This window comes from Furipterus horrens, unplaced genomic scaffold (assembly GCF_987537825.1).
Source record: "Furipterus horrens unplaced genomic scaffold, mFurHor1.1.pri manual_scaffold_6, whole genome shotgun sequence".
Taxonomy (NCBI): domain Eukaryota; kingdom Metazoa; phylum Chordata; class Mammalia; order Chiroptera; family Furipteridae; genus Furipterus; species Furipterus horrens.
Window position 1 is genome coordinate 75,736,691 of NW_028327176.1, and position 14,381 is coordinate 75,751,071.

Sequence of the window (14,381 nt, forward strand, 5' to 3'; positions counted from 1 at the left end):
AACAGCCTGGGGAGCCAAGGAGAGGTACTTGCAAGCACCCGCTTGGAGAGGGAGACCCAAAGCAAAACAGCCTCCTGCTCCAACTTTAGCAGGCTCTGACATTCGTCCTATGCCTTTGATCTGCTTCCATGTTGGAGCTGCTTGTTACCTTGCTCACCGTACACAGGGCCTGAGGCTCAGAGAGGGCAGTGACTAGCCCAGGTTACCCCAGCAGGTAAGTGGCAGAGAGCAGAGGGGTGACTCCAACACTGGAATCAAAGCCACAAGCCCCAGGCAAAGCGATGTACCCTGCAGCTGTTAGCCTTCCTGGTGGCTGAGGTTCCAGCAGGTCTGCCCTGGGGGTGGCACAGACAAAGTCTTGCTGCTGGATCTTCCCTGAGCCCCCCCTCCACTTGCCTGCCACCCACAGATGGGCCTGGAGGTACCTGTGGGGTAAGGGGAGAGCAGGGCCAGAAGCTTGGCTTGGGCATTGCACTGTTCAGCTGTGGTTGCTCCAGAGGCTTGCTCATACACCACAGCCCAAGGCCTTCCTACTTGGGCTCTGGGGGACAGTAGGGGCCCTGTCTCAGTGGAAAGGAGGAAGGGAGGGCCCCTTTCAAAGGCATCACTCCCTCTCCTCACCAGGCTGCCCGTTCTCAGGAGCTGGCACAGCCACCTGCGAGCTGCCCATGTGGGAAGGCAGGGCCACTATGGGCAGTCGGATTTAAGGGTGGCAGGCCCCGGACTTCTAGCCTCAGATTTGTCAAAGGGTGGCCCTTTGATAGCACCACTGGAACTCACCCTGCCCCCTGGGATGTTTGCAACCTCAGGCCATGGGAGAGGCGATTAGGCTGACCACCCCTTAGTTAACAGGTGAGCACGCCAAGGCCAGGAACACAAGACCATCACGGAGTGTGACAGAACCCTGACCAGGGCACACTCGCTGTGGCACCAGGGCGTGGGTGTGAAGGCCATCCTGTCCAGCTTTCAACTCGAGGAGCTGAGATGGGCACAGGTGAGGCACCTGCCCTCCAAGCAGGCCAGCGAGGGTGATGGTCATTACTGTTGGGAACCCAATCAGGCTCTGCTGGGGGGATGTTTAATTCATCATCCCCCCTCCTGGGAGCTGCCCGATGCCAGTCCAGGTAGCTGTGTGGCCTCCAGCCCTCAACTCCAGCTCCTGCACACACCAATGTACTGTCCACCTCTCCAAACCTCTGGAGTCTCAGTGGTTGGCAAAGAAGAGTCCTGGGTCAAATCCCCTGCGTTGGAAGTGTATGAGTTCCTTCATCTGCAAAGCTGCAGCAGCTTCGCCTGACCAGGTGCACCTGGGGGCAGGATTTAGGCAAAGGTCACTCAGAACTGTGATGGTGGCGCCCTCTGGAGGCTTCCTTTGGGACTACACCTGCCGGCTCTGGGCAGCAGCTTCCTCAGCTGGTCCCTGGGCATAGCGCTGCGGCCCTTGCCGCAAATGCCCAGCAAATGCCCAGGGCTTAATGTGGGCATGCTTCCTTGGAAACCTCTGCTGTGCCCTGCAGCTCTGCTGTGCCAGCTTAGTACTATTTTCTCCTCACAGTTCCCCGGGAAGGGACTGTCCTCGTTTACAAACGGGAAAACATCTCTGAGACCTGGAACTTCAGGCACCAAGCTGGGCTGAGCTGAGAGTGAGGGGAAACTGGGCTGACAGAGGACTGAGGCTGCATGTATAGAGCCTTCCAGGTCTCAGAATGAGCTGGGAGCAGAGGAAGGTTCTGGTCTTGGTTTAACAAGAGCCCTGAGGATTTGGGTAGGACTAGATGCTGGGGTGGGGAGCAGGGAGCCCACTCATAGCGACACACAGAGGCAGCAGATGTGGGCTCAGGTGGGGAGGGTCGTGAACTTCTCTGGCAGGTGGAGAACCAAGGCTTGGAGGTTGGAGGTAGGGGAGAAGGGGAACTAGAGATCTGGAGAGAGGTAGCAGGCTGCTCTGGGCAGTGCCCTGGGGTTTTGGGGAAGCACCAGTTTGACTTAAGGTTAGTGGCACGAGGTGCGGTGAGCCTGGCAGCAAGCACTGAGGCATTGTCCTTGCTGCCTTGGGTGTGAAGTTGGAGTGGGAGCGAGCTGGGTTCACGTGAGTGGGAGCTGTGCTGGGAGAGCCCAGTAAGTGAGAGAGGGACTGGCGCTGAGGTGGGGCAAATGGTGATAGTGGGCTATGGGGTTGCAGCTGGCTGAAGGGAGGAGAGGGAGTGAGGGACCCAGGCTGGTGGTGCCTGGGGGTGGGTCAGAGAGGAGGTCAAGGGCCAAGGGGTCAAGATGTGGGAAGCCTTGAAATCAGCTCAAATAAGACAGTCATCTGCAAGAACTAGGGAGGAACTTGAGGGTCATGGTTGACAGCAGCAATGATAGAGGCAGGTGTCTAGTCTCAGGGCATGACCTTCAGAGTGGAAGCCATAGGATTTGGATGCAGTGAGTGGCTCAGCCCCTCATGGTAGTATGGAGAGAGGCTTGCTCTGGAGGGATTGCAGGGGCGCGGTCCTGGTGGGCTCTGCTGAGGCTGGCAGTGGGAGGGAGGGGAAGAGGCAGCTGGGACCCCCACAGGTAAGTGAGAGATTTCCGTGGCTCAGGAAGGATTTAGGCTCAAGACCAGAGTCTGCAGACAGTGGCCTGAAAATGTGTTTGGTTTGACCCATGTGATTTTTTAAAAATGTTTTTGTAACATTGCCAGCATTTAAAAATCAAAAGATCTCACACAAAACTTTGGATATTGGGCTTCTCTTTAAAAACCAGAATTTCTGGCCATGTGGGAACCACTGCCTGGAGTTGAGTAGTGGCTGCTAGCCCTCAAGCAGGGTGTACCTGACCATTCACTACAGTTCCCCTAGCCCCATTGGTCTCCAACCCTGAAGGACTTGGCCCTCTGAGTCCTACGCTGCTCCAGCATTAGGGTGCAGCCTTGTTCTTTGTTGTCATGGATGGGCCAAGGCGAGTTTCCTAAGCAAGTGACTCCAAGGATGTCACTGCTGGAAAACTCAATGGGCTTCCAGACAGGAAGGCAGGGCAGACATGGGTAATTGCCAGCTTGCCCATGCAGTGTCCCTTGTTTACGGGCCAGCAGGAGCAGGAGGTGGTGGGCTGGACAGTGCGTGCAGTGCAGTTTCCCATCCAGCCTGACTCCTGCTGTATCCCAGCAGCATCTGCCCCTCCCTGGGGCCACGTTTGTGAATCTGTGAAATGAGAGCAGTCATTTCCAGGTTCTGCGCTGTGATCCAGAATGAAAACCAGAGAGGTTCTAGTGTCTGGCAAGGGGTAAGTGACCTGCCCCCTGAACACACTCCTGGTCTCCAGAGGATCTTCCCAGCTCCCCTGGGTCCCTGGTCACTCCTACACAGCCAACCTCACCTGCCCACAGCAAGTGGTGGCCACCACCCACAGAGAATGAAGGGGCCTTGGGTAGGGGTCTTAGAAGGGTGAGTACCTCTTTACTTCAACTCCTCCCTGGTGGTTCCTGACTGTCTCAGGCTCTCGAGATTCCTCCCACGTGCCCACTGTGTCACTGGAGAGAGCTGCAGGCTGTGGAAGAAAGACCAAGGAGCTGGAAGCCAGAGCATAGGCCCTGAGACCAACTCCCCCATGTGTTTAGTGGGAGTTTGCAGGCCACCCAGAAACTCTGTGCAGCTCACAGATGCAGGGGGAGCAGACAACCAGGTGCCCCTCTCTGGGCACTGCTATCCTGAGCTGGAGCTGGATCCTGATGGTTCATCTTTTCCAACCCCGCAGTTAGTGGTGCTGTGCTGGTAACTTGAACTAGGCCAAAGCGAGAGCACTCACACCCCGAGAAAATCAGCAAATGCTGCAAATAAGGCCCCTAGCCTGCCTTGCATCTGCCAGCACACCACACCACTGCCGTCCGCTCCCCTCCCACCGCTTCCCTCCCAGGCCTCAGCTCCAGGATGCACTTTCAGGAGAATCTGATCTGTCCTGTCTTACCTGTGTTCCTAAGGCATCAACCTTCACATCAGAGGAAGTGTGTCTGCTAAGAGGACCACATGGTGACATCAGGTAAAGCACTTGCTTGGCCTCCATGTCCTCTGCTGTGACATGGAAGGAGTAATTTTCCACCTCAAGAGCTATGGGCATTAATGAGGGTACTTGGCAAACTGGAGTCCTGGATGAATGTACATCATCAGCTTTGCAGTCCTGCATGGCCAGTCTGCCCCCTGCCCTTCACCTTAGGGCTTCTGAAATTCTAGCGTGTGTGATGCCTACTGCCATCCTGTCTGGCTCTGACTCAGACTAACTGTGACCTTTGGGTCCTGCCTGTGTCTGGGTCAAGAATGGCAAGTCAGCTTCACCTAGGTACCAGCTCTGACTGATCATGTTTTCTACAGTTTTGGGCAACTGATCACCAATGTCTGCTAAGGCCCTGGGCAGGGAGCATGCTCACCTGCCAGGGTTGCCATCCTTGGCTCTGTATATGCAAGATGACTAGCTGGTGACCATGTCATGACGGGCTAACTCAGGTCCTGGGCTCACTGCCACATCTCAGCCGCAGGTCCTGTGCAGAGCTGCCTGGTTTCCCTCCCAGTGAGAAAGGGCTATGGGGGAGCAGGACCAGGGCGGGGAGCCCAATCCTAGAAGCTTGGGTGGGACATCACTTACCCATGAGCTACCGAGTTGAATGCCTGGGTAGTGATCAGAGAGGAAATTTCTTGTGAGAAATCCAGGTAGGCTGCCCCCCACCCCCAACCACCACAACCACCACCAAAAAGGGTCTTTCCTCGTGGGCTGTGTGGATAGGGATAATCTGTGATTGACACCAAGAGTGGAGTGGGAGTGGAACAACTGCAGTCTCACTTGTAGAGTAACTACAGTGCTTTAGAGCCAGGGCCTGTGGCCTTGGGTATGGGGGAAATCAGTAGATAATACATTCAAAGAATCATCCCTAATTCCCCTTGGTACTTGCTAACAGGATTCCAGCTAGGTCCACAGACTCATCCCAGGATTAAGGGAAGATGAGTGGTGTAAGCCATTCTTAACAATTCTGTTCCCTACTTCCCCAGCCTTCTGGCCTGGCCTCTGGGAGCCGTGACCCAGCTCTGGCCACTGAGAGCTGTTAGGGACTAAATTGTCGGCTCCTCCACCAATTCATATGTTAAGCCCTAACCTCCCAATGTGACTGTATTTGGAATTAGGGCCTTTAAGGAGATAATGAAGGTTAAATGAGGTCATAAGGGTAGACCCCATAGTCCCATATGACTGGTGGCCTTATAAGGGACATCCTTTGCCCTATTGAGAGCAGCCTTCCAAGTAACTTGCAAACTTGTTCTTGACAAATGAGGCTGTGGAATGGCGTCCCAGTCTGTCTTTAACTGAGTCCGGCCTCAGTGCCAAGTGCCAGCCCCTAGACTGCCACCTATGGCATGTCTCCTGCCTCATTCCCTAGAGGGGCTGCTGACCATAAGATCCAAAGTGTTCAAGTCCTTAATCAATATCAGTTCCTGCCTGGCTTTGTGTGAATTTGCATCTATCTTGTAGACTCCTAGACATGCCCCCCCTTCTCACACAGATGCTCGAGGCTTGGTCATGATGACTGAGTGCTACTTTCAACAGTTGACATTTGTGTGGTTGCCATAGACAGCTCATGGCCATCTCCAGAAAGGTCCAGCACAACCAATTCCCCTGCCAGGGCCAGGCACTAACTAACTGGACTCGTGGAGCTGAGTCAGGATCATGGCTATGCTCCATGGGGGCCCTGCATGCCCTGGGTCACCCCAAATCTTCCTTTGAGTCTGAAGCACTCCCAGAATCCTCCCCATGAATCCCTCTTTGAATATAAGCCAGCCAGACACAATGTCTGCTACTTGCCATTTGAACACCATCAGCCATCCAGGAGTCCTTCATGGTGAATGTCCAGGGGCCCCAGCCACAGTCCCAGGCAGCAGTCACACCAGTGATGCTGGGCTGAGCCTTGTTGCCCTGTCCAGTCAGCAGTGACTGAGAGGACTCACTGGGCCTTGTGCCACCAAGCTGGGCTGCCTAACAGGTCAGCATAACAGCCCTCCATAGCCAATGTAAGGATTTTGCCTAGGAATAGCCCTGAGGGCAAGAAGCTCACAGTGCCCTGAGATTCCATGTCACTGGTAAGTGTAGGTCCCTGTCCCGACAGCAAGTCAGGCCTCTGATTTGTAATAAGGGCAGGAAGATGTGCTAGGTAGTGAATTTGAATGACTCCAACCTTTTCAGGAAATACTTTTATTTTACTTTTAAAAAAAACTATTTTACTTATTTTTTAGAGAGAGGGTAAGGGAGAGAGAAAGAGAGAGAGAGAAACATCAATGTGCGATAGGCATGTGCCCTGACTGGGAATTGAATCAATGACCTTTTGGATCACAGGCCAATGCTCAACCCATTGAGCCACACCAGCCAAGGCAGGAAATACAGTTTTGAGTTCAGCTACATACAAATGGGACCAAGAAGGAGACCTCACTAGTCTTCTCTAGGAAAAACCTAGTCATCATTTATATGCAAACAATGCCTGGAGGTTTCTTTACCCCATTTGGGGTCTTGTCAAGCTTATGCTTGTACAGAAAGCAAGGGGAAGACACAATGGAATTTGGAATCTAGGTGAGAGGAAGGGGGAGAGAGAGAGAAGTAAGAGATATGAGATCTGTCCTACCTAGGAAAGCAGGTGTCCACTGACCTGCAGGAGGGATGCAAGACGGTGATCAACATAAACCATCATAAACACCCAGAGAGTGCTGTAGGGAGTCTGTCACTGATGACTACCTAACATCCATCCGATGCCCTTCACTTTCGTCCTCTCTTACATTATGAACCATCTTCCCAAGGTACAAGCTATAAAAAATGATATTCATAAGCTTCCTTGCTGTCTGGAGCAGTCACGTGACCTAGGTGCCACCAAGCAGACATGGCACATAGATTAGCCAAGAAAGACATTGGAGGAGGTGACCACATGGATTTGATGGCTTATAGAGTTCTTGTTGCTGTTGATAAGACAATGGAGCATCTCGTTTGTCACTCTTTTCTGTTTGTGCATTGTGAGCGCATATCACCTAAGAATTAGTACCAATGGGAAGAGAACAAACAGCTCATTGATATGAAGTGTTCAAAACTGAGTTTTGTTTTTCTGTGTGTTCCTCACATATGGCTGACATTTTGTTAGAATCTAAGCTGTAAGGCCTGTTTGTATGTTTACGTGTCTGAGTATATAGTATTTTCTTGCTTTCAGATAGTATTATCAAATTAAGCTAGATTACAGATCTCTTAAAGGACCTCTACTCTGACTGAGATTTAGTTTAGAGATAAGAATTTATATAAAACGAATATTCCTAAAGTCACTGCAAATTAAGGAAATTGAATCTCTAATTCTTTCAATGTGGAAAAAGGCATTTTTATACAAACTAACCCAGATGCTTTAAGAATTCAATATCACATAATTTATATAAATCCTTTGCAAATAAGGTGAATTTAACAGTTTTAACAAAAACAGGTATGTCTTCTCTGAGTTATCAGAATTAAGTATAGTACAAACTTTCATTTTATTCTGTTTGGGTATGTTCTTTCTAAACATACAGGTTTACTGATCAAATAAGGTAGCATCACTTCTGCTTAATGTTTAAGATTATGAAAAATTGATATTTAACTGAGCTAAATCATTATTCTGACAAATTTTATTTCAACGGTAATAATACTTTGTAGTATGTCAACTGAAGACAATTTCCATGACCTGTAGGTAACTTAAAATCTTGAACTGATTCTAAATTGAGTTAAATAATTGATACTCAATTTCCAAATCATTTTTAGTAAAATAAACTACTGAAACATTAAGTACAAGCATAATTTTAAGCTTCTGTATTTATGCCTTTTTACATGATATTGAAGGTCTATTAATAAACATGTTAATTTTTGCCACCTTGAGAAGTTACACTATAATGGATGTATATGAATATCGAAAGCAGTACGTTTTCAGAAAGGAATTTTGAGTGGTCAAAGCTGATTAAGGTTTGATGGGTTTTTTTTACAAGGTTTTCAAAATCAGCTTTAGTATCAAACATTATACTGATACAAAACTAGAATTTGGCTCTTTCTCTGTTAAAATGATAAAATTTCCTTGGATTATTCATCTTCTCCTAGGAGGAGATTGTTAAAGGTTTTCCTTTACCTCTGGGTTATCTGCCTAGAGGGCAAAGATTCTGTTTCTTATCAGAATAATTTTCCATGTTTTAAGTGGGCTTTACCATATTGTTGGAAGTTACCAGGAGTAAATATTAAAAGTTCTCATCACAGAAAAAAAGACTCGTAATTATGGGTGGTGATGGATGTTAACTAAACTTATGATGGTAATTATTTCTCAATATATTCATATATCAAATCATTATTTGTACACCTAAAATTAATGTTATATGTCAATAATATCACAATTAAAAAAGGAATAAAACTTTGTAAAAAAAACAAGAAATGAAAACACAACGTACCAAATTCTATGAACCTAGCAATTACATTCCATCAAAAGATATGGGTACATGTAGTCACTAAAAGGCATATACATAGTAGCATTATTTACAATAATTCCAAACTGGGGACTATCATATAGTGATGTATTCAAACAGTGAAATACTATACAACATTAAGAATTATTTGCTAATGTTCACTATGGATAAACCTCACATAATGTTGATAAAACCTAGACACACAAAAAAGTACAATTCTATCGTTATAAAGTTTAAAAACAAAAGACTGGCAAAACCAATCGCTAGTGGTAGAAATTAGGAAAAAGTTTACTTACTCTGGAGTAGGAGGGGGAAAGTGTGGTAGTGTTTGTGTGTGATTTAGAAAAATCATCATACTGTACACTTAAAAAAAATTTTTTTTAGAGGAAGTGAGGGACAGAAACATCAATGTGTGGTTGCCTTTTGTGTGCCCCCAACTAGCGACCTGGCCAGCAATCCAGGCACGTGCCCAGACTGGGAATTGAACAAGCAACACTTTGGTTCATAAGTTGGCACTCAGTCCACTGAGCCACACCAACCAGAGCCTGTACACTTTTTATTTATGCACCTTTCTGCACGTACATTGTATTTGAGTAAAAATTTTACACTTTAACAAGTGCCATGTGTGTATACCCCACATTTTCAGGGACACTATTGGCCCAGAAACTTCTGTTTTGGGGTTTCCCATGCCTTGCTAGAGTGGGCTCCATAGGAAGTAGACTTTTGTCTCCATCCCCCATTACCCAGCCCATGAGACAACTAGTACTCCTGGAGTGAGCCCACAGTCTGCTCAGAACCAGAAATAGAATGAGCCCTTCTGGAAGATGTCTTGGTCCTTCCCAGCCCATCAAATGTGTGGCCCTGGAAAACTCCCTTCCTCCCTGTGAGACTCTGGTCCCTCCTCTGGGAATTGAGGGAAGATGCCAGAGATACCCAAAGCTCACCTAAAGCACTTATTAAAATGTGGATCCCATGGTTCTACCTCAGATCTGAATCAATAAGCTGAGAGTGGGCCTGGTGATATTTTAAATCCCAAGTAATTCAGTGAGCCAGGTGTGTGGAAGACATGGCAGGTGTCATCTCCAAGGTCCCTCTCAGTTACTATTATTTACCTGAATCACAATGACCAGGATAAGACAGCCCCCTTCAGATTTTTTTTTTTTTTGAGAGAGACGTGGATTTGTTGTTCCACCCATGCGTGCATTCACTGATTGATTCTTGTATATAGGTGCCCCGACTGGGATCAAACTGCAAGCCTGGCATTATCAGGACAACTCTAACCAACTGAGATACCCAGTCAGGGCCTGTCTTTTTTAAATGGTAAGTTTAATCCATTTATATTCACTATAGTTACTGTCATAGACTTATTCTGTATTTTCTGTTTAGGGTATTTTCTTTTTTCTTCTTCTACCTTTCCAATAGATTTAGCAGTTTTTCTTTTTGCTGGTTTAAAAAGGTTTACATTCTGTTTTTGTTCTTAGTGTGGTTGCCATTGCCTTAATCCACACTTTAGGTTCATATACCATCAGACTCTTCAATATCTTTTCACAAGAACTTCAGCCTGCTTTGCATTTGCTTTTATCTCCTTGCCCCAGCCCCATTCATTATCTAAAATTTTAGTTCTAGATGGAGATATATTTTGTGCCTGACCTTTTTTTTTAACAATAAACTTTAGAAAGACACTTAAATTACCCTCACTTCTTATATTTCCTGCTACTTGGTCTGGATGTTTGTTTCTAAGTACTTCTAAATACTTTCATTGAGTCCTGGGTATCAGACTTTTGAAGTCTTGTATGCCTGAGAACATTTTTATCATGTCCAAGAACATTTTTATCACGCCCTTACATTTAAATTTTATGCTTTTAGCCCTGGCTGGTGTGACTCAGTGGATTGAGTAATAGCCTGCAAACCAAAGATGCACCAGTTCTATTCCCAGTCAGGGCACATGCCTGGGTTGCGAGCCAGGTCTCCAGTTAGGGCTGCGCAAGAGGCAACCACACATTGATTTTCTCTCCCTCTTTCTTCCTCCCTTCCCCTCTCTCTAAAAATAAATTAAAAAAATCTTTTTAAAAAGTCTATACAATAAATTTTATGTTTTCCATCAATACATAAAAATACATTAATGAACAACTTCTTGAACCTAAGATTCATTTTGAGATGTCTCGCATCCAACTGATTCTGCTTCAATCTCTGTGGTGGATCTGCATTTTCTCCATACGCTCCTTTAAGATTTTGTCTTTGGCTTGAAGTCCAAATGTGGGCTTTCCTTACTGCTCCCTTTTGGCAGTCCATGTGAACCCTTTCAAACTGAAACCCATTTTCTCTTAATTCCTAGAAATTCTCTTCTTTTAAAAATCATTTCCTTAGTTTTATTTTTCCCTTTGAGACTGACTGACCAGTGTGGCTCAGTTGGTTGGGCATCATCCCACAAAGGGAAAGGTACTGGTTCAATTCCCAGCCAGAGCACATGCCTGGGTTGTGGGTTTGGTCCTGGACAGGGAGCATGCAAGAGGCAACTAATAGGTGTTTCTCTGCCTCTTTCTGCCTTCCTTCCTCTCTCTTTATAAATAAATAATAATCTTAAAACAAAAAACCTCAAGTCGGTTGTACTACTTCTACTTCCATATTTCTTTGCTTTTCTTGATGCCTTCCGAGAGTTCCTACTTGTAACTTTCCAATTTACTAACTCTATAGCCATATCTTTTCTACTTTTATCCTATCATTATCTTATTTTTTCAATAACTGATTTTTCTATGATTCTTTTTGCTGTTTTCTTATTGTTGTTTCACCTAATTTCTAACCTTAACTCCTTCCATATATTCACCATATATGTATATGGACTTCCTAGTTCATCTCTTCCAATGATTCTGCTTCAGAAAGGGTAGGTTGTCCAGGGTACTGCCTTTTTATGAGGTGACTATTCTTCAAATGTCTAGTTATTTGGGGGTTGGTGTCAAAGACCAGCAGGGAACCAAATTTTTCATTCCAATGACTGGAGACCATATTAAGATTAGCCTGGACACCCACCCCTCCCTGAAGGTAACAAGGCACCCCCCAACCCCAGATGGGGTATTGTCAGCAAGGACCTAGTGGAAAGTCAGAACATTCACACTGCCCAGAAGTAACATGTAACCCCTGCAGTGTAAACTAAGGCAGGGTGAGGAAGAATAACAAGACACCCCTTCCCATTCCAGCTAGGTTGGTATTAGCAGAGGCCAAGACCAAGTGGGGAGCTAAAATTCCCACCTCCACCCAGCAGTAAAGAAGAGCACCTCTCCCACCCCAGTGTCGATGAAAACCAAGTGGGGATCCTAGACTTCCACCTCACCTGGCAGTACTAAAGCAGCTCCACCTGTTTCCTGCCAGAGCACTCAGACAAGGCCTACTAAAGCAAAGATTTAAACAAGATCTATAGTTTCATAGATAACACCCAAGATGTTCAGGTTTCAATCAAAAGACATACTAAGAACCAGCAAATTCTGCCCTGGTTGGGTGGCTTGGTTGCTTGGATTCTCATCCCATACACCAAGGGGTTGTGGGTTCGATCCCCAGGCACCCAATCAGTGTTTCTTTTTCACATCGATGTTTCTCTCCCCCCACTACCCACTGCTTCCTCTCTCAAAAAATAAAATTAAAAAATCAATAAAAATATCCTCAGGTGAGGATTAAAAAAAAAACAAAAAAAAACCCAGCAAAATCTCAGCTTGAATGAGAAAAAACATTCAACAGGTCATCAACATTACAGTATCAGATATTAGAATCATCTAATGAGGATTTTAAAGCAGTTATCATAAAAATGTTTCAGTGAGCAATTATGAACACACTTGAGACAAATGCAAAAAAATGTTCTCAGCAAGGATAGAGATATAAAGAACAAAAGAGGAATTTTAAAACTGAAAAATACAATCACATAAGTGAAGATATCTCAATGGGTGGACTCAAATAGCAGAATAGAGGGGACAGAAGAATCAGTGAACTTGACAACAGAGAAAATACAATCTGAACAGTGAAAAATAAGTCTCATGGCCCCATGGGATTATAATTAAAGATCTAACATTCATGTCATTGGGGTCTGGAGGAGTAGAAAACGAGGGTGGGGCTGAAAAAATACTGGCTGAAAATCCCCCAAATTAGACAAAAAGGCATAAGCCTATAGATTCAAGAAGCCAAGTAAACCCTAACAAGCCAAGCCCAAAGAAAACCATGCTAAAACACATTATCATCAAGTCTGAGAACCAATAACAAAGAAAAAAAACTGAAAGCACTAAGAAAGAAACAACACCTTGTATATGGGGGGGGGGGGAGGGGGAGGGTGTCCTGAATGATAGCCGATTTCTCATCAGAAACGAAGGAAATAGTATAATATTTTTCAAGTGCTGAAAGAAAAGAATGGTCAACCCAGAATGATATATACCCAGTGAAAACATCCTTAATAAAGGGGAAATTAAGACATTTACTAGATGAAGGAAAATTAAAAACATTTACTGACAGCTGACCTCTAAAAGAAAGGCTAAAGGAAGTTCTCTAAACAGAAAATATGAAAGTAGGAATTTCGGAACATCGGGATGGAAGAAAATCATAAGGAATAAAAACACAGGTAAACAGAATAGATTTTCCTTCTCTTGAGTTTCCTAAACTAACATTTGAAACAAAACTTATAACACTGTCTCCTGTGTTTCTCAACTCATAGACAATTATATTAGAAATGGGGGAAGGTAAAGAAATATAAAGGGAGGTTCCTCTTCTACAGTTCAAACTAGTACACTTGGATACCAGTAGACTATGACTAAGTTTTGTGTATACATAATGCAACACCTAGAGCAACCACTAAAAGCTATCTTTACAAAGAGATACACTTAAAAACACTACAGATAAATTAAAATGGCATTCTAAAAAAATGCTCAAGTAACGCACTTGAAAACAGGAAAAAGAAACACAAAAAAACAAACAAAAAACAAAAACTAAAATAGCTGCATTAAGCCCTAACATATCTATGGGATGGGGTAAAAGTAGATTGTTCAGCTGTTTGTACGGAAAATAATACAGTAATTATTAAATAATACAGGAATAGTGTTTTGCGTACTCACAACTGTAAACCTACCTTTGCCTCACCCTGTATAATTACATTAAATGGAGAGAGTCTAAACACACCAATTAAAAGACAGATTGACATCAGAATGTCAGATGAAATAAATTTCAGGGCCAAGAAAATTAGCAGGTAAAGAGAGACATTACATAATGGCAATCCACCAAAAAGAGGGATCCTAAATGTCTATGCAAAATACGTTACACAAAAACTGATAGAACTAAAAGGAAACACAGACAATACCACAATTAGTGTTAGAAACTTCACCACTCTCCAAGAACAACTGTCAAGAACAACTTGATGGAACAAAGCACCAACCAACCATAAGTGGGCTGAGGCAATCAGGGTCACTCTTCAAAATTTGAACTGAAAGACAGAGACCAGCCAACCACAAAGGGCTCTGAAGCTGAAGAGTCCTGTAACAGGTATAAAACTGGTCCCTAGTCAGTTGTCATGAGACAAGTAGCAGGAACTATCAGGTCCCATCTGTGAGAACACCTATTGGGAGGAGACTCCCATTACAAACTAATTTGGGCGGTGAATGGTTTTTGCTTTCTGCAACCACCAATCCTAACATATGCTTTAAAAGGGAGCTAAGATACCAAGTTTTTGCATTATAATTTACCATGGCCCTGTCTCTATACTCCCGAAGTCTAACACAGCTATCATCTGAGCCATCTAACCCTCATCTCTCACTTCATCTGACTCCCCCCAAGTCAGTGAGAATAGTTGGGAGGGAGGGAAAGAACACAAGAGGTCTCTACTATGGGTGGTGATACATGAGCCTACTTGTACAGGATACTCCAAGCAATCTTATCATAACTACA

General features: G+C 45.1%; 1 protein-coding gene across 4 annotated transcripts in view; it reads right to left on the bottom strand.

Moving 5' to 3' along the window:
• Positions 1 to 3,361: 3,361 nt before the first annotated feature.
• KANSL3 (KAT8 regulatory NSL complex subunit 3) overlaps positions 3,362 to 14,381 on the bottom strand; it is a 52,024-nt gene continuing 41,004 nt past the window's right edge. For 3 of the 4 annotated variants that reach the window (XM_090281824.1, XM_090281825.1, XM_090281826.1), the window contains exon 22: positions 3,362 to 3,528. In XM_090281824.1, the coding sequence (XP_090137950.1) occupies positions 3,418 to 3,528 (111 nt within the window). In that variant the 3' untranslated portion in view covers positions 3,362 to 3,417. The remainder of the gene's footprint in view (positions 3,529 to 14,381) is intronic. The other variant, XM_090281828.1, reaches the window with a different exon arrangement.